This window comes from Typopeltis vanoorti, chromosome 11 (genome assembly GCF_054136105.1).
Source record: "Typopeltis vanoorti isolate ZY-2024b chromosome 11, IOZ_Tvanoo_1.0, whole genome shotgun sequence".
Taxonomy (NCBI): Eukaryota; Metazoa; Arthropoda; class Arachnida; order Uropygi; family Thelyphonidae; genus Typopeltis; species Typopeltis vanoorti.
Window position 1 is genome coordinate 124,763,134 of NC_143559.1, and position 24,864 is coordinate 124,787,997.

At 38.3% G+C, this 24,864-nt stretch overlaps 1 protein-coding gene across 2 annotated transcripts in view; it reads right to left on the reverse strand.

Moving 5' to 3' along the window:
- LOC150102022 (transmembrane protein 120 homolog) overlaps positions 1-24,601 on the reverse strand; it is a 208,996-nt gene extending 184,395 nt beyond the window's left edge. For both annotated transcript variants that reach the window (XM_090400395.1, XM_090400394.1), the window contains exons 1-2: positions 24,420-24,601; positions 14,506-14,624 (exon numbers count right to left, since the gene is read on the reverse strand). In XM_090400395.1, the coding sequence (XP_090256521.1) occupies positions 14,506-14,624; positions 24,420-24,491 (191 nt within the window). In that variant the 5' untranslated portion in view covers positions 24,492-24,601. The remainder of the gene's footprint in view (positions 1-14,505; positions 14,625-24,419) is intronic.
- Between the last annotated feature and the right edge of the window lie 263 nt (positions 24,602-24,864).

Here is a 24,864-nt window from a genome sequence, read left to right on the forward strand (position 1 = left end):
AATATCCCCCTGCAATCCACTGACAATGGATTGCAGGGGGATATTCAGTATATATTGATATATATATATATATATATATATATATATATATATATATATATATATATATTGATATAAAGGTTAAACAATATAGGTCCCAATATTGAGCCTTGTGGGACTCCACTTGTAACCCTCTGCCTCTACTAAATCACTTAAGGAATTGACAACATAGATAAGAATATAAATTAAATTACACTTTAATAAATATTTCCGATATTTTGCAAAGGGCATGTGCACGCAGGCATTACAACACAGTAACTGAGGGTGAAGTGATCAAGCTATTGTTCTCCTAAACGTCCTGATGGTGCCCCCTAGCGTGCTAAGTAGGTGTTCTTGGCCATTGGGCTGGACTCCCAAAAACACAAAGAAAATGTGCCATTATGTCTCATACTGGCATTGATTCCCCCACATACAAATTAGCTAAACATTTGGCCAAAGCACTCACACACTATACTGGCAACACACCATCACACATAAAAAACTCAGCCCACTTCAAAGTCCAGCATAGAAAACCTTACACTCCAACATACTGACATAATGGGCAGCGTTGACGTCTCCTCCTTATTCACAAATGTCCCATTCAAGAAAACTTTAGAGCTAATCCAAGCTAAATTTTCTCCCGATATCTCAGCCCTATTTCAGTTCACAATGAATTCAGGCTATTTCGTTTGGCAAGGAAAATTCTACAACCAAATAGAGGGGGACAGTCATGGGTTCACCACTCACTCCACCCTTGGCTAATTTCTTTATGGAGACCTTTGAAGAAAAAGCCTTAGCCTCTACCCCACAAAAACCAACCATATGGCTTCACTATATTGATGATGCGTTCGCTATTTGGTCACATGGCTCTGATCCTCTCCTTCTTAACACACTTAAACAACCAACACCCCAGAATCAAGTTCACCCTGGAAAAAGAGGAAAACAACAGCCTCCCCTTCCTAGACACACTAGTCACCTGCCAGCCTGATGGAACCATGGTTTTCTCAGTTTACGGAAAACCCACCCATACAGGCAGGTACATTCACCAACAATTCCCCCACCCCCTCACAACAATATGGAGGTGGTGAAAACATACAACAGGGCTAAACTAATCTGTTCTAACGACAACACCCTAAACACTGAACTAAATCACATCCTCAACACTTTCTCAGCCAATGACTATTCTCCCCCCCCCCCCTCCACAACAAGGATTACTCTAAATCCATTACCATTCCCTACATCCGAGGCACCTCGGAAAAAATTACCAAAATCTTAAAAAAAAATGACTTGACCTCCTGTTACAGACCATACAGAAAATTGGCATCCTTTATCTGCTCCACTAAAGACCAACCACTTCTCCTAGACCTACCTGGTGTATACCAGGTCCCTCAGCTATAAACTGTCTTACTTTGGCCAAACAGACAGAACAGTGAATAGCAGAATTTTGGAACACAAGGACTACATCCGTTTTTCACAAGTACAGCCACTCTGGTCTTGCAGACCATGCTCTGGATACACGCTACAGAATATAAGGTGGAAGAAAGCTACAGTACACAGTGTGAGAAAAGTGGATGCTCCAAGAGGAGGTGAGAGTATGTGTAGGAAGGAAAGGAATGGGATGACCAAGGATCAAGAGGAAACAGTTGGAACTGAAAAGGGTTCTAAAATGAAGAAGCAGAAAGGGAAATGGCCCCAGTCTAGCATGGAGAGATCACATCGAGTGAGTGGTATCAGCTGAACTAGCTGGAGATCCAGAAATGAGCTGTTGTGTTTGTATACCAATGCTAGAAGTATAAGAAACAAGGCAGATGAAATGGTTGCACTAATTGCGTCTGTTTACCCAAAGATTGTCGGAATAAGTGAGACATGGTTGGAAGAAGATGACATCCTGACAGGAATAGAGATGGAAGGGTATGATATGTTTCGTGAGGATAGGTTTCGTGAGGGGTAAAAAGGGAGGGGGGGAGTGCTATTGATGATAGAAAAAGAGTTATGTCCATACAAAGTAGCGATGCAAGACAGAAATAGTGCCAGTGGTTTTGAGGCAGTATGGTGTGAGATAGAGGTGAATGGAATCAAATACTTGGTGGGATACTGTTATAGACCAGGTAATGTGAATTGTGGTGATAGTGAAATATATAGTCAAATTAGCCAAGCAAATAAGAAAAGGGTGATCATTATGGGTGATTTTAATTATGGCAACATAGACTGGAATGATGAATTAGCAATTGGAAAAGAAAATGAGTTTCTTGAGTTTTTGATGGATGACTACCTCAGACAGTATGTAACAAAGGGCACACGAGGATTAAGGATCTTGGATTTGGTCATCTTATCAGAGGATGCAATTATAAATGAGGTGTCAAATCATCCACCAGTTGGTGAGAGTGATCATGAGGTGATTACCTGGGTGGTTGCTAGCAGTGCGAGGACCCCTTTGAGAAAAGGGTACATGTAGAACTACAAAGAGGATGATTATGAAGAACTCAGGAGACAGCTTGCAGGTGTAGCATGGAATGAGGAGTTAACTGGAAAAGAGATCAATGCAGCTTGGGGGATTTTCAAAAACTATCTAGTAGATGCAATGTCTAAATGTATTCCAAGGGTGAGAAGGTTAAATAAGGTAGATGTGAGATGGATGAATAAAGAGATTAAGATACAGAGAAAAGGGCATTGTGGAGGCAGAATAAGAGAAATGGAAATAACCAATTCTATGAGGTCTATAAAGACCAGGCAAGGAGGGTGACTTGGTTGTGAGAATAGCTAAAGAGAGATATGAACAGCAGTTAGCTAATGAAGCCAAAAAGAATCCTAAGGAGTTCTTTCGATATGTAGCCAGCAAAAAGAAAGAATGATTATGGAAGGATGATATTGATTGGAGAAAATGGTATAATGACAGCTGTTGCGGAATGTGTAGTGGAGATACTTAATGAGCAGTTCATAAAGATCTTTCAATCTTGTGAATGTGACTTCATGGAGAGATTGAGAGCAGTTAATAATGGGGAGGAGAGACTGACTGTAAGTGAGCAAGAGGTGTTTGGGGAGTTGAGTAAACTAGATGTAAATAAGGCTGTGGGACTTGATAATATATCACCGTGTATTCTGAAGTAATGTGCCAGGGAGTTGACACGCCTTGGCATATTTTTTTTAATGCAAGTCTTGCACTTGGATAAGTTGACAGTCAAACTAGAGCAGATGGGGTTGGATATTAGATTAGTGCATTGGACTGGAGACTGGCTATCTGATAGGTATCAACAAGTTGTGAATGGGGGGTGCAATATCCAGGAAAAGGAAATTCACTAGTGGAGTGCCTCAGGGGTCTGTTTTAGGGCCATTACTGTTTAACTTGTATATTAATGATATTGGCGAGGATTTGGATGGATATATTCAGTTGTTTGCAGGATGATGCAAAGTTGGGACAAACCATGAAGAGTAGTGAATATGCTGTGGCCTTGCAAGAAGACTTGAATAAATTGAGTGATTGGGCACGGAATTGGACATGGTAGTTCAATGTTGCAAAATGTAAGGTTTTAAAATTTGGAAAAGAAAGATGGGATGCAGAATTTATGCTTGGTGAGAATATATTGTTGGAGGTAGAGGAAATAAGAGATCTGGTGGTGATAGTGGATAAGGATCTGACGTTTAGGGGACAAGTAGCCAAAATTGTGAAGACAACACAAAGGCTTCTGGGAATGATGCGGAGGACATTCACTTATAGATGTAGGGAAATTCTTGTTCCATTGTATTGGACATTGATTAGGCCACACATGGACTGTTGTGCTCTGATTTGGTCACCAGGTTTTCAGAAGGATGAAGAGATGTTGGAAAGGGTTCAAAGGCGACTGACTAAGGTAATTTCTGACCTCTGGAATGGTGAGTATGAGGAAAGATTGAGATGTAATTTGAAGAGTCTGGTGGAGAGGAGGAAGAGGAGAGATATGATAGAGACCTACAAGTTGGCAAGGGGTTGTTATAAGATCAATGTTGGAGAAGTTCTACAGAAAATAGTGGGAGATCAGGGGAGAAACAGAGGTCATCCCTGGAAACTGTATAAAGAGAGTGTGAGTAGGGGAGTGAGAAGCAGGTTTTTTTCATGCAGAGTTGTGAATGATTGGAATGCTTTGCCTGAGAGTGTGGTGTCTGCAAGGAGTTTGAGTGTGTTTAAGACACGGTATGATGAGATGTGTGTGGGATAAAAGAACCTCCCAGATGGGTCTTTGATTCCATGAGGTCTTGGGATGATAATAATAATAATAATAAAGCTACAGTAATACAACGTAGCAAATACAAATTCGAAAGACTATTCATGGAATCAGTCTCAGCCCTAAGAAATTCTCCAAACCTCAGCTAATTTGGTTGTATGAGACTGCCCCAAATTTGGGAGGCTTACATCAGCAGATCTTCAGCCCAACAGCAAGAACACCTACTTAGCCTGCTAGGGGACACCATCAGGACTTTTAGGAGAACAATAGCTTCATCACTTCACTCTCAGTTACTGTGTTGTAGTGCCTACGTGCACGTGCCTTTCTTGTTGCCGAAATATCGGAAATATTTATTAAAGTGTTATTTAATTTCTATTCTTATCTACATTGTCAATTCCTTAAGTGATTTAGTAATGCATAACCAACGTATAAGCCTGTCTACGAGAATAACCCTCTGCCTCCTTGAAACTGCCCCACCATACACAACTCTGATACCTATCAGACAGCCAATCCTGAATCCAGTTGACCAACCTGACATCCAGACCCATGTGCTGCAACTTAAATATCAGCTTATCATGTGGTACCCTGTCAAATGCCTTCGCTAAATTCAAGAAAATGGCAGTATATGCCATTTCCCTCATCTACTGCTCTTGTAACTTTATTATAAAAGGCTAGCATATTACTGAAACAAGAGCACCCCTTCACAAATCCATGTTGATTCTCACAGATAACATTACCCTCATCTGCCCAATGCTGTATACGGTCCCTCACTAATTTCTCCTAACTACTGATGACACACAAACTGGCCTATAATTAGACACTTCCAGTCTGCTACCACCCTTATGCAATGGCACTATCTTACCTTTCTTCCATTCCCTGGGCAACTTTCCCGTAGCCAGACTTTCATTGAAAAGTCAGGTCAAAGGAGCTGTCAGTTTTTGAGCACATTCTCTCAAAACTCATGGTGAAATACCATCCAGTCCCACAGCTTTACTGATATCCAGAGTACTCAGCATCTGGAACACACTCTCCTCCTGCACTTCTAACCTCGAACCTGCGCTATCACTCTAGTATTAAAATTTACTCCTCCAGGATGAAATATTCCAATAAAGTATCATTGAACAACTCCAATATGTCCCCTGCATCAGTCACTCTATTCCCATTTTTATCCCACAATGTCATTCTTCCACAATCATATCTCCTTCTACTGCCCATATAGCTAAAAAATTCCCTAGTATTTTCTTTAGATCTTAGTGCCAATCTCTTCTCATATTCCGATTTTGCCTTCCTTACCATACTAGTCACTCTCCTGGACTGAGTCTTATATTCTTCATGAATCTGCTCTCCACCCATCTCCTTATATCTCTTCCATAGCCTCTTTTTTACAGGCAGCTCCTGTTTAATATTGTTTGTCATCCACTTTACACCAAATTGTGTCCTCCTCTTCACATGTGGAATACAGCTTACTATTGCTGCTAACAAATATTCCTTCACAATTTCCCAAGCACTAATGATATTCTGGCCTTTCAATTCCTCTGTCCATGAAACTTCCCCAAGTTGATGTCTAAGACTATTATAATCACCTGCCTTATAATTCCACATATGTTATCGTCTCTTTGATACTTCTGCATGTCTATTCATCTTTCAAGTCAAAACCACATGGTCACTCTCTCTCCAAACTGGTGGGAGAGATGCAATCTCAGTTATTATCGACCTTCTGATGCAATGACCAAATCCAAAACTCTTGAACCTTATGTTCCTTCTATTACATGTTGCCTAAGACATTTGTCCCTCAAGCATTCTAGAAATTCCATTCCCTTATTACCATATGCATCTTCCTCTCCCCAATTTATACTGCTGTAATTAAAATCTCCCATAACAATCATTCTTCTTGCACTTGCCAAGCTCAACTGTCTAAACATCTTCTGGTCCCCACCCTCTGTGCTCCTTGGTTTGCAGCAACACACCACTAAATATCCCATCTTGCCTATCTCTACCTCACACCATATGATTTCAAAATCATTAGTGTCAATGCCTTCCAAAGCCTCCGCTCTTAGAGGACATAAGTCGTCACTTATGATAAGCAGTACTTCACCACCACGCTTTCCCTTTCTATCCTGCCGAAAAATGCTGTATCCTGCTACTTCTATTCTTGTTATTGTATCCTCTTCTGTCAACCACGTCTCAGTGATCCCAATAATCTTTAGCTAGGCTGATGTTATCAGTGCCACCAATTCCTCTCCTTTATTCTGGATACTCCTGGCATTAGTACAAAAGCATAAAAATGCCACTATTTCTTTGGCCTGCTTAGCTAATTTTCTCTGAATCTGATTTGACCTTTCTTACCAAAGTAGTTATCCTTCTTGCTTCCACTCTGTACTGTTCATGAGCATGCTGATCACCTTTTTTCTTTATATTCCTTCCACAGTGTTGTGTTTTTTTTTTGGTTCCCCCCGCTTTTGCTTTATATCTCTGCTCATCCACTTAATTCCCACATGGTTTATTCTCCTAACCATGGACATGCAGTCTGATACTGCTTCTCTCAAACAATTTTTGACCACTTCCAATGCACTACTGACATCCTTTGTTTGTAGCTTCTCAAGCCATGGCAATGCTCCAAGATGATCCAAAATTCATCATAATTTCCAGCTTTATAGTAAATCTTTCTTCAAGAGAATTCCACCTGTTCGGCAACTTCCCAGAACAAGACTGCATGGTCAATCTTCCCAAATGAAGCAAGAGTCTACCTTGGTTATGGATATATCTTTTGATGCTATGATCAGATCCAACACTCTCGCCCTTCTCCCCTCTATAACATGTTGTTTCATATTTATCCCTTAACAAAAATGTAAATTCCACTTCCTTCTTGCCATGCCCGTTTCCACCCTCCCTCCAATCATGTCTCCATAGTAAAAGTTTCCCATAATAATTGTTTAGCCTGCATTTATTGTGCTAATCTACTGATACATGGCATCTACATCTTCCTGTGGACCTCCTTCCCCCCCCCCCCAGTCTACAACAGCACTTAATATTTTTTGTCCTATTGGCCTCTATCTCACATCAGACAGCCTCAAATGAACCATCTCAAGCAACCCATACACCCTCAAAGGGAGCATTCCACAGACCTGTCACCGGCCTGGTTACTTTTCCCTGGATCCTCTCCATCACCTCCCAATCCTAAGAAACACAGGTGGCCAAATCTGTGCACAGTAGTCAACATGCTGAATCATAGCCTTATAAAGAGGGATAATCTTCTTCTTTCGCTACACGTTATTCCCGCTTCCTATGCAGGGTCCGCATGTTACTTAGATGCGATGTTATAAAGAGAGATAATAACCTCCCTATACTATTTACTTTAAATTTCTTATAGTAAGTTTATTTTAGAATAACAGTGATACTATTGGGATCATGTGTCTAGTTTACTATATCAGTGTCTGCTAAAGTACAAGTTAACTGTAAACTGAATGTCTTTACTTGTATCCTATTCATGATATAATAAAACCAAGCAAATGGCTAACCAATGTTTCTTCTCAATACTTATTGTACTAAATTTAATTTTCAAAATTATGTTTTTTACATTTCCAAGAGCTAGTGCATGTGTCCTCACAATGATGTGTTAAGGGCTGTAAATTGTTTTCCAAATGATCAAAAACGATAATAAAAAAAAGACGAAGAAAAGAAAAAAATTTAAACCATTTGCTCTACTTAAAAAAAAAAAAAACTTGCAGAATTTCAGAAACTTCCATAATATTATTAATTACCATGAATAGTTTTGCAGTTTTGAGTAACAACCAGCATCTGAATTGAATTACTTTTTAAACATTAGAAAGAAGGGATGGTTAAGTGTCAAAGCTGTATAACTGAGAGGAGGCCTCCGCATAGCCTTTAAATGAATGTGGAGAACCAAACCAGGGCTTCACACCTAATGTCCAATCCTTATCTACTCGTGGTGTACCCTGTTGGGTATCTACCTGGACACTGAACAAACGAGGATGGGCTGGCAATTTGAGATTTAGCTGACCAAATTGTATTCTTATTGGCTTAAACCAAAATACAAAATGATGATAAAACATGACAAAATGTCATGCCAGCTGGGGTGTCGCCCAGTTAAACAAAGCAGCCCCATCGTTTTCGCAGGTTGATACCCAACAGGGTATCTACCTGGTGAAAAAAAGAAGGAGTAGCCACAGCATTCAACACTAACACGGCTAATCTTCTTGAATGATAGGCAGTCTCGAGTATAGTGATGTGGACAAATATGAGAATGGGGAACTGGACAGTGAGACTTATTTGTGCTTATGGTCCCACAAAACGATCTACTAAGGAAGAAGTGGAGGAATTTTTTGAGGCTTTAGAGAAAGCAACTGACGCAACGAAAAAGGAAAAGTTGGTCCTTGTTGTGGATCTAAGCGTAGGAAATGATTGTCAGGCATACAAAAATATTTTGGGAAAATTTGGAGAAAAAAAGAACAAAACTAATAATAATGGCAAATACCTGTTGGATTTCTGCTCAGGACATGGAATTGTTATTACTTACACCATGTTCCAACATAAAAATGTGCACAAATTCACATCGAGAGAAGAGGCAAGGAATAAGAAAAGTCTCATTGACTATGTTATTGTTGATAGTGATGTTTTCTCCTTTGTGCAGGACATTAGATTGTACAGAGAATTCGAAATTGGAAGTGATCACTATTTAGTCTTGAGCAGGATAAAATTGAATTTCATATTGAAAAGAATAGCACGTAAGAAAGTTTTAAAGCGAATAAAAGTTGACTCACAGATGTGAACTGTAGACTAAAATACACAAAGATTATTGAAGAAAAAATGAAAGCGTTCGAGAACAAGAATCAAACCTTGGAGATTCAGTGGCAATCCTCGATGAAAACTCTGATTGATTAAGCCAGAGAGGCATGTGGTGATGTTGTCTGCAAGGATAGAAAAATCAGAACTCCATGGTGGACACAGGAAGTTAAAGAAGAAAGCATAACAAAAGTTCCTGCAAATAAGTCAGTTTGTGCTCTTAGAGAATACAGAGACAAATGTAAGAAAGCTAAACACTGTGCAAAACTAGCTAAAAAAGTCATGGGAGGACTTTCGCAAGAACATAGAAAATAAATTTCTTAAATATAAAGAGCCAATAGGCTTCATTTCGGTGATGTAACATTATTTTAAATTAAGGGGATATTAAATCCCCAATTGTTTTAAAACCGAGTAAGAAACTCAAAGATTGGAATCAAACAGTTTCATGCAGAATATAGTACAGTAAACTATAAAAGTATCAGCGACTACCAGTGTAAGCTAAAGCACGTAGTACATAGTACAAACTAGGGCAACTCGTGGCAAAGGTTGGTAAAGCTCTGGTCACTATTCTTAGTATTTCCCATAATGTAAAACATATCTCCTAGGAGATGTATGATGTTATACATTATGGTGAAAGGTCACCACCCAGACCAGTTTCGACCTTTATTGAGGTCTCATCAGTGAGTAGTTAGACCAAATTAATACCAAGGGTATAGTGAAAAGAACTTATATACTTTGCTATACGAGTTGTCAAAAAGATGCACCCATTAAGTTACTTAAATATAAAGAGCCAATAGGCTTCATTTTGGCGATGTAACATTATTTTAAATTAAGGGGATATTAAATCCCACATTGTTTTAAAACTGAACAAGAAACTCAAAGATCGGAATTAAAGAGTTTCATGCCGAATACATTATATTAAACTATAAAAGTATTGGCGATTACTAGCCTAAGCCAAAGCACATAGTAGTACAAACTAGGGCAACTCGTAGCAAAGTAAAACACATAGCAACTCGTAGAAAAAACACATCTCCTAGGAGATGTGTTTTACATTATGGGAAATACTAATCATATGGGAAGTACTATCATATCCTGTACATCCCTTGAGGGTATATATCAGGAATCTTGGTTTTCCTTTGTCACTTTCTCAGTATTCAAAAATAAAATCTACACATTTTAAAAGTTTCTCAATTTAATGGACTATTAGGGGATAAGGGTTGTCGTAAAATCAAAAGTCCTTTAAATCACAAATCTTAGGAATAGTACTGAAAATAAAACACTTTCGGTGGTACAGTATTAATATATTTCAATGAGAGCATTTTTATGTAAATACCGTTTTACTGGGGATTGGGCTTGAAAAAAGAATTAAGTTTTTAAGTTGCTTTCCACTTTTAACACTGTTTCTTAATAATTAACGATCAAAATTGCCAAAAATGTTCATAATAAGCAATCACCTCTGGATCTGAAGATGCACCTATAAACGAGATGATGTCATCCATGTGTTCTCTAACCCCCGATAGTTTCAGACCAGCTGGAACCATTTCTTCTTCTTCCTTGTTGTCAACCTCCTGATCGTCCCATAGAACATCTTCAGCAATCTCTTCCTGGCTGAGAATTTGGTAGCCTGGGTCGCCCTCGTTGATATCTAGCCACTGTTCAATGTCATTCTCACTGACATTATCACCAGCTCAAATCAAAATTTCATGGAAATCAGAGGTTTCAAAACCTCTGAAATCATATTCTGGTTCACTCCTATTCAGTAACTTGGTCCGGCCATTAGCCAATGTTGTAGTCTTTATCTCCTTCCAAGTGGCAGCAAAATTAAAGATGGCAGACGTGGCGTAAATTTTGAAGTATCTTGGCTTCTCTTGTATCTTCTTTGGGATTGTTTTTTTGTTCTCCAAGACAACCATAACCTCTTGCAGGCAACAATGACTCTCTGGTCTATAAGCTGTATTATAGAAGTGGCATTTGGAGGAAGATACATTTTATTCTTCCATTCCGCTTGTATCCTGTATCCCACTTCCTTCTCAGCCTCTCCATCCTCTTCCATTGTTGAACTGCAAGAGGTTGGAGCTGGAAGGAAACGTCATCAGGAAGGTTAGTATCTAAAGTCCCTAACCTTCCTGATGATATTTCCTTCCAGCTCCAGATCTGTCTACTGGCCACCGTCCATTGCAACACATATACTCTGTCTTACTTCTGCTCAGTCTCATACCTCTCTCTTCCAGTACTTTCCTCCAGCTTTCCAGTTTAGCTACCACTTCTTCCCTTGACTCTGCACAAAGCAAGATGTCATCTGCATACAATGTTGTCCAAGGCACGTCTTCTCTCACCTCCTCTGTCACCACCTCCATTCACAATATAGGAACGGACTTAATGCTGACCCTTGATGCAAGCCAACTGTCACTTGAAAACTTTCTGTCTGTCCCAGACAGGTCCAAACTCTTGTCTTCATATTTCTGTACATCTCCTAAACCAATCTGACATATTTCTCCAGTACTTTCTTCTCTGTCAGACACCTCCAGACTTCTTGCCTTGGCACTCTATCGTACGCTTTCTCCAGCTCAATAAACCTCAGATGTAGCTCCCATTGTTTCTCTCGAAACTTTTCTATCATCTTCTGTAACCCAAAGATAGCATCTTTTGTTTATCAACCAGGCATGAAGCCAAATTGCTCCTTTGCAATCACCACCTCCTTCCTCAATCTTCCATCAAGAACCCTTTCTAGGATTTTCATTGTGTGGGACATCGACTTTATTCCTCTGTAATTCTTACAGTCTTGTGCATCCCCTTTACCCTTATAGATGGGGACAAGAGTACTTTCCCTCCATTCCTCGGGTATAATTTCCTGTTGGCAAACTTTCATGAACAGGTCCCACAGCAGATCAATTCCTTTTTCCCCCAGTGCCTTCCATCCTCCACTGGGATCCTGTCAGGGCCCACCGATTTTCCATTCTTCATCTTCTTCATGGCCTCCTTCACTTCCACTCTACTGATGTTCTGTAACATCCCCTCAGAAGGCTGCCCATCTTCTCTGTGAGTCCTTGCATTTTCCTCATTCAAAAATCCTTCAAAGTATATTCTCCATCTGTTTCTTATATCCACATCTCTCCATAATACTCTTCCTCCAGTCTTTGAACTGCCTCACATGTAAGATGTCCTTTGATGCTTTATTTCTACATTTTGCTTGTGGGGAAATTTTTCTCTGTCCTTCCTTTGTTTCTAATTGATCATAAAGATCTTGATATGCCATGGCCTTTGCCTGTGCCACAACTCTCTTGGCTTCTTGCTTTCTCTCTTTGTACGCCTCTCTGTCCTCTTCCACTCTTGACTCATCCCACTTCTGGTTTGCCTTCCTCTTAGCCATCACTGCTTCTTGTACATTATTATTCCACCACCAATCCTCCTTCTGCTCTCTAATCTTTCCAGATGTCTCACCAAGCACCTCGATTGCAAAGCTCAGAATTGTTTTTGAATTATGTCTTCACCAATCTTGTACACTTTCTAGTCCATCCAAAATCCTCTCTAACATCCTCTCCTTAAAACAGTTACTCACAATCTCTTCTTTTAAGCGAAACCACTTAATTGTCTTCATCCCATGGCTTCCCAACGTTCTTATCTTCGATCATATTTTAAAGTCTGCACACAGCAGCCAGTGTTGCTGCACCACTTGATCTGTTGGGATTACCTTACAATTTGTCACTTCTTTAAGATGTTTTCTTCTAATCAAAATGTAGTCAATTTGTGAACGGTTGTTACCACTTCTAAATGTTATCAAATCTCCTTCCCTCTTGTAGAAAAACGAGTTCACAATTGCCAGATCAAACACTACTGCAAAGTCCACAATCCTCTCTCCTTCGTGGTTCATCATTCCTACTCCATGGCTGATGTGCACCCTTTCAGAGTCCCTATTCTGCATTCCTATGTGTCCGTTCAAGTCTCCTCTGACAATCACCATCTCAATTTCTTCCAGTTCCCTCATTTCTTCATCTAGCACATTGTAGAACTCATCTTTCTTTGCTGTACAGCCAACTTACAGAGCATATACACATAAGACGACTATTTGCTCTTCTCCAAGCACCAGTTTCGTTCGCATGATCCTGTCGTTCCTCCTACCTACTTCAAGTACTTCGTCCTTCATTCTGCCACACACCATAATTCCAACACCATTTCTTTCCGCTTTATTTGCTCCAGAGTAGAACAATTTATACCCATTTTCCAGTTCCTTCGCCTTTTCCCCTTCCACCTTGTCTCCTGCACACATAAAATGCCTAACTTCCTCTTCCTCGTCATATCTGCCACCTCTCTTCCCTTTCCAGTCATGCTTCCAACATTCAATGTTCCCACTCCCAACATCCTCTCCACCTGCTGGGCGGCTTGCTTCTTTACCTGCATCTGCCCTTGAGGTAGCCCTTGTCCATTTCTCACAGCTGTAGGGCGATGTTGCTGTGCATTGCCTAAGGGATACGTCCTAGCCCTTGAATCACTTTCTTTTTCACTCATTAGATCACAGCTAGAGCTGGCAGTGAAGTTTTACGACCGGATGCCCTTCCTGACGTCAACCCTCGCCATTTATCTGGGTTTGGGACCAGCACCTATTGAGGCTAGCTTGTCCCCTTCAATAGCTGCATAAGACAAAATGACAGCAAAATAGGAAAGATTCACCATTAGCCCTTGAGTACTCTAATAGCATTGGGGGGGGGGGGGGGGGGGGGGGGGGGAAGAAGAGAAGAAAGAAGGGGACGGACCAGTCTACAAATAATACAACAGATGTATATTACATGAAGTAAGGCATGGTCTAGCATCAGGTACCTCAGATTTACCATGCCCATACTCACTAAAGTCAGCCCGCCCTTGAGGATATTTATTTGTCAAATTATGTCTGTTAAATCCAAAGTCCATTGAATCAGGGTCCATTAAATCAAGAGTTTACTGTATAAACAATCCAAACTAATTTTTCCCTAGTCAGAGGATTAAAAAACAATGTTTAAAATATGATTTGAAGAAAATACAGAGAATGATGATTTATACATGCTTAATGTAACAACAGCAAAGAAAGGTAATGTGAAATTGCAAATATCAATGCACTGTCAATTCATTACTATGTTATGCTGAATTCACCATGAGCATCTTGATTGCAAATCATATTACTGATTCTGGCTTTTAGCAGCATTCTTGGCAAAAACCAAAGAAAGGTAATGTGAAATTGCAAATATCAATGCACTGTCAATTCATTACTATGTTTTGCTGAATTCACCATGAGCATCTTGATTGCAAATCATATTACTGATTCTGGCTTTTAGCAGCATTCTTGGCAAAAACCAAAATACAAATAATGAGGATATGTGTATGTTCAAGTTCAAGTGTATTTTTGGTACTTCTGAAAAAAACGACCTTCCCGAAATAAGGAATTGGTTCTTCAATGTATAATCTCCAAACAAAATTCTAATGATAAATGAATTTTGCCAAAAAACATACTTGCCTTTCTAAAGAATGAAACATTTGGCCCATACGATAATTTTGATGTTCTATGCCTTTCGTGCATTGTCCTTGTAACTTAATTAACTCTTCACTTGTCTTTATGTATTTTTTCTGAAGAACCTATATTTTAATATATAACAAAGCATTCCTCAAGCTATTTTTGAATTTTCATCTAGCAATCTATTTTTAACATTAGCACAATAATGTACAAATAGACAAAATTTTAACTATTTAAGAATTCAAGATTTACATTATAGATATGTAAATAGTAAAATAAACTGAATTACTAGTATTTGCTTTTTGTAAACATTGTATATTTAAAAAATAATTTACATATAATAACTAAATGAATGCTCTGAAAAAAAAGTATAAATCCCAAAATCCATAAAAGTTATAAGATGGCTTTAGTTGCTGATAAGCAATTAGGTTGTCCTATTCAAATTTAAACCCCCCCTTTTTTTTTTAATATGAGCCCATTCATGAGAGATCACAAAATCTATAACACACTGATGCCATGTGTGAGCAAGTGACAAGAAAATGTTAATGTGTTCTGAAGAGCTAGGGTTGTATTCATCAAGGAAAATGGTATTACGTGATACCTCCAGGGAGTACACAGACTCATTGAGGGAGGGCACCTACACTACAGCTCTCTGTCTCCACCACTCAATCCACAACTACAACTAACCGCAACTACACCAACACCATCTACCGTCCACCACCACTAGTATTTCCACAGACAATCACAAACATCCATGTCTACGGTGGGATTTGAGCCCACAGCCCTTTGGCTGGAGAGTGGATATGCTAACCACTCAGCCAACCAGGCTGGCTGGTATAGAGAAGGAAGAAATGGTATAGAGAAGGATGTTCTCCATACTATTTAAAAAAAAAAAGACGTGGATGAAATGAAGGAAGATGAGAAGTTGGTGCAATATGATTCACAATGAATTGTGTATGGATGTTGAGCAACAGTTTGTTGTGTTACACATAATTAAAGGAATGTCAGTAACGAGAGAGAGAGAAAGTGAAAACTACCAAGTTTTTTTAAGGCTATGAATATGATGTGATGTGTTTATGCCAAGATAAGTTAAATGTGAAAGTCAATCCAAGAAGAAAAAATTGATCTTGTCAGGAACAGAAGCATTATTAAAAGTAAGTGGAAGTTAAGTAAGATCTTACACTCAAATAAAACAAGATTGGGTTCTGATAGCATTGAAAATTATCTTCCACCCCACTTAAGAATAGTGAGATCAGATTTTAAGATATTGGTTATGAAGATCTTGAAGTTGGAGTCGCCAGGGGACTACAAGGTTTCTCAAATGAGAAAGAGGAATGGAGTATACTGTCATCAGTAAGACTACTGATAAGGATAAGTAAGGGTTGGTGAGAGAAGGTCACTGATGTACAAGAAGAAGAGCACAAGAGTGGAGCACATTCCATAGTGAAAAGTAAATCCGATAAAAGGAACTGTCCACCATATTATGCAATAAATGACCACAATGAAAGCTTGCAATCCAATCAAAAGGACAGGAAGGAGACCACAAGATGGAAAGCTGTAAGAAGATCTCAATGCCATATCCAGTTAAATCACTTGGAAATATCAAAAGCAACCAGGTAACTTTCTTCAAACTGACAATGTCATGGACAAGAATTTTACATTTAGACAGCAAACAAAATAAAAAAATAATCAACTGACTATTTCTTGACACATTATTATTATTATTATTATTATTATTCTTACCCAAGCCCCCATGGAGTCAAAGACTCATCTAGGAGGTCCGGCTGATCATACCATGCTTTAAACACACTCAAATTCGTTGCAGATACCACACTCTCAGGCAAGGCATTCCAATCATTCACAATTCTGCATGAAAAAAACCTGCTTCTCACTCCCCTACTCACACTCTCTTTATACAGTTTCCAGGGATGACCTCTGGTTCTCCCCTGATCTCCCACTATTTTCTGTAGAACTTCTCCAACATTGATCCTATAACAACCCCTTAATAACTTGTAGGTCTCTATCATATCTCCCCTTTTCCTCCTGTCCACCAGACTTTGCCAAGTTGCATCTTCTCAATCTTTCCTCCTACTCGACATTCCAGAGGTTAGAAACTACCTTAGTCACCTCTGGACCCTTTCCAACATCTCTTCATCCTTCTGAAAACCAGGTGACCAGATCAGGGCACAACAGTCCATGTGTGGCCTAATCAATGCCCTATACAATGGAACAAGAATTTCTCTACATCTATAAGTGAGTGTCCTCTGCATCACTCCCAGAAGCCTTTGTGTTGTCTTCACAATTCTGGCTACACGTCCCCTAAACTTCAGATCCTTATCCACTATCACCACCAGATCTCTTATTTCCTCCACCTCCAACAATATATTCTCACCAAGCATAAATTCTGAATCCCATTTTTGTTTTCCAAATTTTAAAACCTTATATTTTGCAACATTGCACTCACATCTCCATTCCCGTGCCCAAAACTCAATTTATTCAAGTCTTTTTGTAAGGTCACAACATCTTCTCTACTCTTCACAGTTTGTCCCAACTTTGCATCATCCTGCAAACAACTGAATATCTCCATCAAAATCTTCACCAATATCATTAATATACAAATTAAACAGCAATGGCCATAAAACAGACCCCTGAAGCACACCACTAGTAACTTTCCTTTTCCTAGATATCACTCCCCCATACACAACTTATTGATACCTATTAGATAACCAGTTTCCAATTCAATGTACATCTAATATTCAACCCCATCCACTCAAGTTTGACTATCGCCTTATCATGCAGTAATCTATCAAAAGCCTTTGCGAAATCTAAGTATATTTCTGTGTATCCTTCTCCTCTGTCCATGGAAGCAGTCACCTTATTGTAATAAGTAAGTTGATTACTAAAACATGACCTGACCTCCCTTTAGTAAATCCATGCTGTCCACGAAAGATAATACCATTGTTGTCAATCTAATTCTGAGTCCTAGTTCTCACAAGCTTCTCCAACAACTAAACTACAACATCTGACACATGGATAGGCCTATAGTTTGATGCTTGAGTTCTATCATCTCCTTTATGAAGTGGCACAATCTTGTCCTCCTTCCACTCCTTAGGAAGTTGACCCAGTGCAAGACTCGTATTAAAAAAGTATGTCACAGACGGCGTCAACTCCCTGGCACATTCCTTCAGAATACACGGTGATATATTATCAAGTCCCACAGCCTTATTTACATCTAGTTTACTCAACTCCCCAAACACCTCTTGCTCACTTACAGTCTCCCTTCCCCATCATCAACTTCTCTCAATATCTCCATGAAGTCAGATTCACAAGATTGAAAGACCTTTATGAACTGCTCATTAAGTATCTCCACCACACATTCCGCAACAGCTGTCATTATACCATTTTCTCCAATCAATATCATCCTTCCATAATCATTCTTTCTTTTGCTGGCTACATATCGAAAGAACTCCTTAGGATTCTTTTTGGCTTCATTAGCTAACTGCTGCTCATATCTCTCTTTAGCTACCCCCAACAACCAAGTCACCCTCCTTGCCTGGTCTTTGTAGTCCTCATGGAATTGGTTATTTCCACTTCTCTTATGCTATCTCCATAAAGCCCTTTTTCTCTGTATTGCATGCTTAATCTCTTTATTCATCCATTTCACACCTTATTTAACCTACTCATCCTTGGAATACATTCAGACATTGCATCTACTAGATAGTTTTTGAAAATTGCCCAAGCTGCATTGATCTCTTTTCCAGCTAACTCCTCATTCCATGCTACACCTGCAAGCTGTCTCCTGAGCTCTTCATAATCATCCCCCTTGTAATTCCACATATACCCATTTCTTACAGAGGCCCTCACACTGATGACAACCACCCAGGTAATCACCTCATGGTAACTCACCAATTGGTGGGTGATTTGACACTTCATTTATAATTACATCCTCTGATGAGATGACCAAATCCAAAATCCTCAATCCTTGTGTGCCCTCTGTTACATATTATCTGAGGTAGTTATCCCTCAAAAACTCAAGAAACTCATTTTCTTTACTTCCAGTTGCTATCTCATCATTCAGGTCTATAGTGCCTTAATTAAAATCACCCATAATGATCACTCTTTTTTTATTTGCTTGACTAATTTGATTATACATTTCAGTCACTACCATCCACATTTCCTGGTCTATAACAACATCCGATCAAGTATTTCATTCCATTCACCTCTATCTCACACCATACTGCCTCAAACCCACTGGCACTATTTACCTCTTGCATCTTTACTTTATATGGACATAACCCTTTCTCTATCATCAATAGCACTCCCCCTCCCTTTTTACCCCTTCTATCCTCACGAAACACATACTCTTCCATCTCTATTCATGTCAGGATGTTGTCCTCATCTAACCATGTCTCACTTATTCCAACAATTTTTGGGTGAACAGACTCAATTAGTGCAACCATTTCATCTGCCTTGTTTCTTACACTTTTAGCATTTGTATATAAACACAACAGCTCATTCCTGGATCTACAGCTAGTTCCACTGATATCACTCATTCGATGTGATCTTTCCATGTTCGACACTGGGGCCATTTACCTTTCGGCTTATTCATTTTAGAACCCTCTTCAATTCCAACTGTTTCCTCTTGATCCCAGGTCATCCCATTCGTTTCTGTCTACAGATGCTCTCACATCCTCTTGGAGCATCCACATTTCTCACGCTGTGTACCCCTGAGCCTCCCCATTTCCCTGTTCATCGTGCATACCCATTCTCTCATTTTCCATGCTTGTGCCACTTACTTCCTCATTCATAACCACCTCTTCAATCTCTCCTGTTATACTCTCCTGCTCTTCCACATCACTTCCCACTTGATTTGATTCATTCTCTGTACTTACTTCTCTACTTTCCAGCAAAAGTCTCTCCAAGTGACTCACACCATAACCACTCAAATGCAGTCCATCGCTCCCATACAGTTCACTTCGTCCTTCAAACTCATTCCACACATTTACAAATTGTACTCCCCTCTCCTCACACATTTCAGCCAACATATCATTCATAATCCTTGCTCTCCACTCATCTCACCATAGTCATACCTGGGCAACACACTTACTACCCTTCTTGTCACACTAGTCTCTTTTATCCGTCTAAGCAGCCACCTGTTATCCATTCTGACGTACCCTTTGTCTTCTGTCAAGTCATTCGTATCTATTAAAACCATCAACTCCTTTGCTCGCTATCTCCTCATATCCAATGCCTCAATCACTCTACTCATTTTACTGCCTGGAAAACATACCTTGTGCATCCTCTCATCCAGCACACCTTTAATAATGGAATTGCCATACAACGCCACTCGCTCATCTTTCGTATCAACTTGATTTGTTTTAATTGTTTTCACCCGAATTTTCTTAATATCACTCCTCATCCATTTCATCTCTTGCCTCATCCAACCCAATTCAACTTTCGAATTTTGCGCCACATTCTCTCTATCACTCATTCTTTCTAATTTTTGGACTCTTGACTCCCGCTTCGCACTCATTCATCTTTTTGAGTTTCTGTACTTTCGGTCCATGCATCCAACTCTCATTTTCATTCATTCTTTCCATTTTTCCCACTTTCGAACCATGTTGACACATTAGTCAACATTTGAAAGACAGTTCATTATCTTTTTCTATTTACAGAAAGACACACACACACACACACAGAGGAAGATAAATGAACAATCACACAACCATTCAACCAACAATAAGATTTCTTTAAAACAACAATCCACAGAGAGGTTATTTGTTCTAATGACACAGTTCTTGCCACAGAACTTCACTACTCAGTACAAGTGTTTAGCTTGTACTGAGTAATGGTTACAATCCTTATAAAACAGATAAAAAAAACAATCTGCTCTTTCCTATTACCCCTCCCCTCCTCACCAAATACACATAACCAAAATACAACTATTCCTATTCCCTACACCTGGAGTACATCTGAAAAGATCTGCTAAAGTACTAAATAAATATAACCTTCACACCCTGTTCAAACCACAGCTCAAATGAGTAACCCTTATTTGTTCAAGGAAAAACTTCATTCTCCATCGTATTCAGGAGTGTAAGAAATGCCCTATAGCTGTAACTTGGCCTATTATGGACAAGATCTGCCTCAGAGAAATTAAAAATAAATAAATAAATAAATAAATAAAAATTGCATTATGAAAGTTAGGACTAGCAAACCACAAGCAGTTTTCTTCCATGAGATGAAGCAAACTATAATGCTATATAAAAACATTACAAGTCAAAGAGAACATTTTTGAAGACAGAAGCAGCAATAACACTTCTCTAACCCCAACAAGTATGGTTATATTAATTTTTTACCTAAAATTTGGGAGACAAGTCATTTTAAGATAATCTCCTACCCACCAAGTGGAACCTTCTGGAGAGTGGATACGCTAACCACTCAGCCAACCAAGCCGACAAAGAAAGTACTCCCCGGCACGGAATCGAACACCAGTCTTCTGTGTGACAGGCGGGGATACTAACCACTATACTACAGAGAAACTTGTCATAATGACATTGTTTTAAGCATCAAATACTGATATACAAAATACATATATTTTCAAGGACAATATAACTTAAAACATTTACCTAACAAACATGTAATAAAGAATGTGCCTGACTAATCCCAGGAATCATGTATAAAAAACATTTCATCACAGAAAAGGAAGTGATGGAAAAACTGTCGAATGAGGAAAAATTAGTATTTCATCTTAGTTTGATACAACTTGTAAAACCAATACATATATAAACTCTTAACAGGGTGTGATCAGGTCTTGTCTATTGAACTTATTACTGAATTAAAACATCATGGCTTAACATATATCAATGCAATAAAAAAAAAACTAATGGAGAAAATCCTAGTAAATTTTAACATAGGAGAAGGGTTAATTTATCACTGTGCTGTTTTAAGGAATATAACTTTAATTTTGTTCATATTAAAAGGGAGAAAAAAAAAATCACCTGTGGTGGTGATGGTTGTGGGCAGTAGATGGAGTTGATGTAGGTGACTGGTAGTAGACGTTCGGTGTAGTAGTGGAGACAGAGTTGTACAGTAGGTGTCCTCCCACGATGAGTCTTCAGACTCCTTGGAGGTGTCATGAATAATAATAATATCTTCCATACACTATACCATTCACTTGATGTCATTTTCCAGTCAACATATTTCTCACCTGTAAAAATGCTAACACTATAAATCCCAAATCCTCCCAACAATAGAATATTGTTCCCACAATCAGGGTAGTACACCAAAAACCCTCCGTAAAAGTGGTTGATGTTACCCAAAAGAGAGCTGTGTGGTTATCTTATAAGTCCTATCTCTGAAAAACTCATTCCAGTCACTTTTGCACAGATGTTCTTCTGCTTCCTTTTCATGAATACTGTTCCAAAGAAATTACTACCATCAACATCATTTACTGTTCAGCTTTAAAAACTTGCCAAACCAACTTCTAACCCTGCAGTTTCAATCTATCTGTTCCTGTTTTATGGAAGCCTTCCTCACACAGCTTTTTCCAAATTGCAAACTTCAACTCTTCAATAAAAACATCAAAAGATGCTACTTCTCCTTAACCTCTTTCCAACATAGTAGATTATTAAACTACTTGTTTGGAAGGCTGATTAAGAAAAAAAAAAAAAACGATATACACAAACACAGAATTTCAGATGCTTTATAATCCAGAGAAGATTCAATTCTACAACTGAATTAAATGAGGTGTGGATTCACTAAATCAAAAATGAACTAATTATTCTGCAATTCATAGAAATATAGAGGTGGCTATTTGCAATATTCAATATTTTATGCAATTAGAGATGGGATGTGTGTGTGTGTCGAATTCCTATATGGAATTTATATATCACCAATTGCAACTTAAAATATAAAAATCCAAAACAATTCTCCATTCAATTTAAACTCAAGGCATCTTTAACCCTTATAACTGAAATTTCCATGTCCTCGTGAGTCAATGAAGGTACAATTTCTTGTTTGTGTGATGACACAACAGCAGTGTTCATGAAACCATTTCATCTTTTAGTGTGAAACTGCTACTTTATGTAATACACTAAAACATACTATTTGATATGCTGCTAAAACAGAGGAGAAACTTCCCACCAAAACATTGAATTTAAAAACTCATTGTGTAATTATATGACATAACATATTCACATACCAAATCCGAAAAACAATCTTGCCTTGAATATTTTTCTAAAATATATAAATCATTTGTGATTTTTGTTTCTCAATTTCTTGGCCATGATGGCCTCAAGAAGGGAAGATGGGATATGAGATATGTTAGTTCCAACTTATATTGTTTATATTAGCAAACTTACAGTGTATATTACAAAAATATGTTACAGTAATTAATATAATTACGGCTATCATAGCCTGTTTTTGTTTAGGAGTGTCCCTTATTTTAATACATTGGCTAACATTACTCAAAAAAGGGGTATATATATATATTTTTAGGGCATTATGGGTGAGTATAGAAGGCAATTATGGCAGAATAAAAGAGGTGAAAAAATTTTGTACATACCTTGTTTTTGGTTCTATGATGCCTTCCAATTTCAAGATCCTGCTGAAGGTTGTTTATAAATGGGGGGAGGGGGGAAGGAACATGGGGGTGTGTTTTGACATGGAAAATAAGTTTGGAAACCCGGGTTACTATTAATAATATATATATAAATATATATATATATATATTATTTTGTTTAGGACTGCATTTTGTGTGTGGGGGGAATGAAGGGGAAGGGTATCCTTATGTGGAAACTGGGACAGGGGTTAACAGGGTGTGGACCGTTTCGGTCATCGCCTGACCATCATCGGAACCTTGTCAGAAACTGATGATGGTCAGATGACGACTGAAACGGTCCAGACCCCGTTAACCCCTGTCCCAGTTTCCACATAAGGATACCCTTCCCCTTTGTTTTCCCCCCCACAAAAAATGCGGCCCTAAACAAAATAATAATATATATTATTAATAGTAACCCAGGTTTCCAAGCTTATTTCCTGCATCAAAACACACCCCCATGTTCCTCCCCCCCCCCCGTTTATAAACAACCTTCAGCAGGATCTTGTAATTGGTAGGCATCATAGAACCAAAAACAAGGTATGTACAAAATTTTTCCACCTCTTTTATTCTGCCATAATTGCCTTCTATACTCACCCATAATGCCCTAAAAATATATATATGTATTTTTTTTTGAGTAATGTTAGCCAATGTATTAAAATAAGCGACACTCCTAAACAAAAACAGGTTATAATAGCCGTAATTATATTAATAGTGTTTAAGAGGAGTAACATGGGAATTTTCCCAGAAACTATACTTAATGTTACAGTAACTTCTGTTAGTATGTTTACTGAAATAAATCTTAATTTCTTGATGTATCAAATGGAATTCCATAACTAATGTATCAAATGTAACATATTATAACTGTGAACGCATCTACTGTTGCGCTATACAGATTTCTATTTCATACCCTCCAGCTTTTTGAAACCAGGTCTCAAAATGTACAATATATCGACAGAACCATAATTCGGTTACTACCGGAGTATTTTTATAATCAGCACGAATGGTTGAGTGACCAAAAATAACAATATATGCCATAATTGTTGTTGGAGAGCTTTTGTAAGGAATATTTATGACCATTAGGGAGTATTCATAAAGTACATTTGTGGTTACGAAAAAGCTATATTGGGCCATCCAATATATAATTATTAAATACAGCATGCAATACTAATAACGTATATTAAACATAAAATCATTGCTCCACGATTGTATGATACTTTTGGCTGAAATGAAGCCAACAAATCTGATGTGAAAGAAAGTAAAACCATTGTTTTGTTTAAACATCAGTAACCTTGCATATTTAAAAACCTCACCAACTAACCTCTAATTCTTTGAATTCATTATCTAACACATTCCATTCATCCGATAACGAAGAAAGGGTTTCCTCTCCCATAATACGTAACTTACAGATTTTGCTTACAAGAAGAATAACAGTTTATCTAACGCGATGCACTGAAAGGATCACACAAACCATTTCATCCGAATATCACGAAAACGAGTAAACTCTTTCCTTGCTAATAATAACCTTGTAGTTTCTAAGGTTACCTAACCAACATCTTCTCAGAGACACCTATAAATGAAAAAAGTATTCATAATAATAAAGATGATTGTAAATAATAACTATTTAGCTGAAGAATAATAAATATTCATAGTATTTTATAGTCATTTGCTTAAGGAAATAGTATATTTCCTTAAGCAAATGACTTAAGAAATATATCAGTGTGTCTGTTGCAGACTGTATTTCTAAACAAAAAGTACTGTGTTTA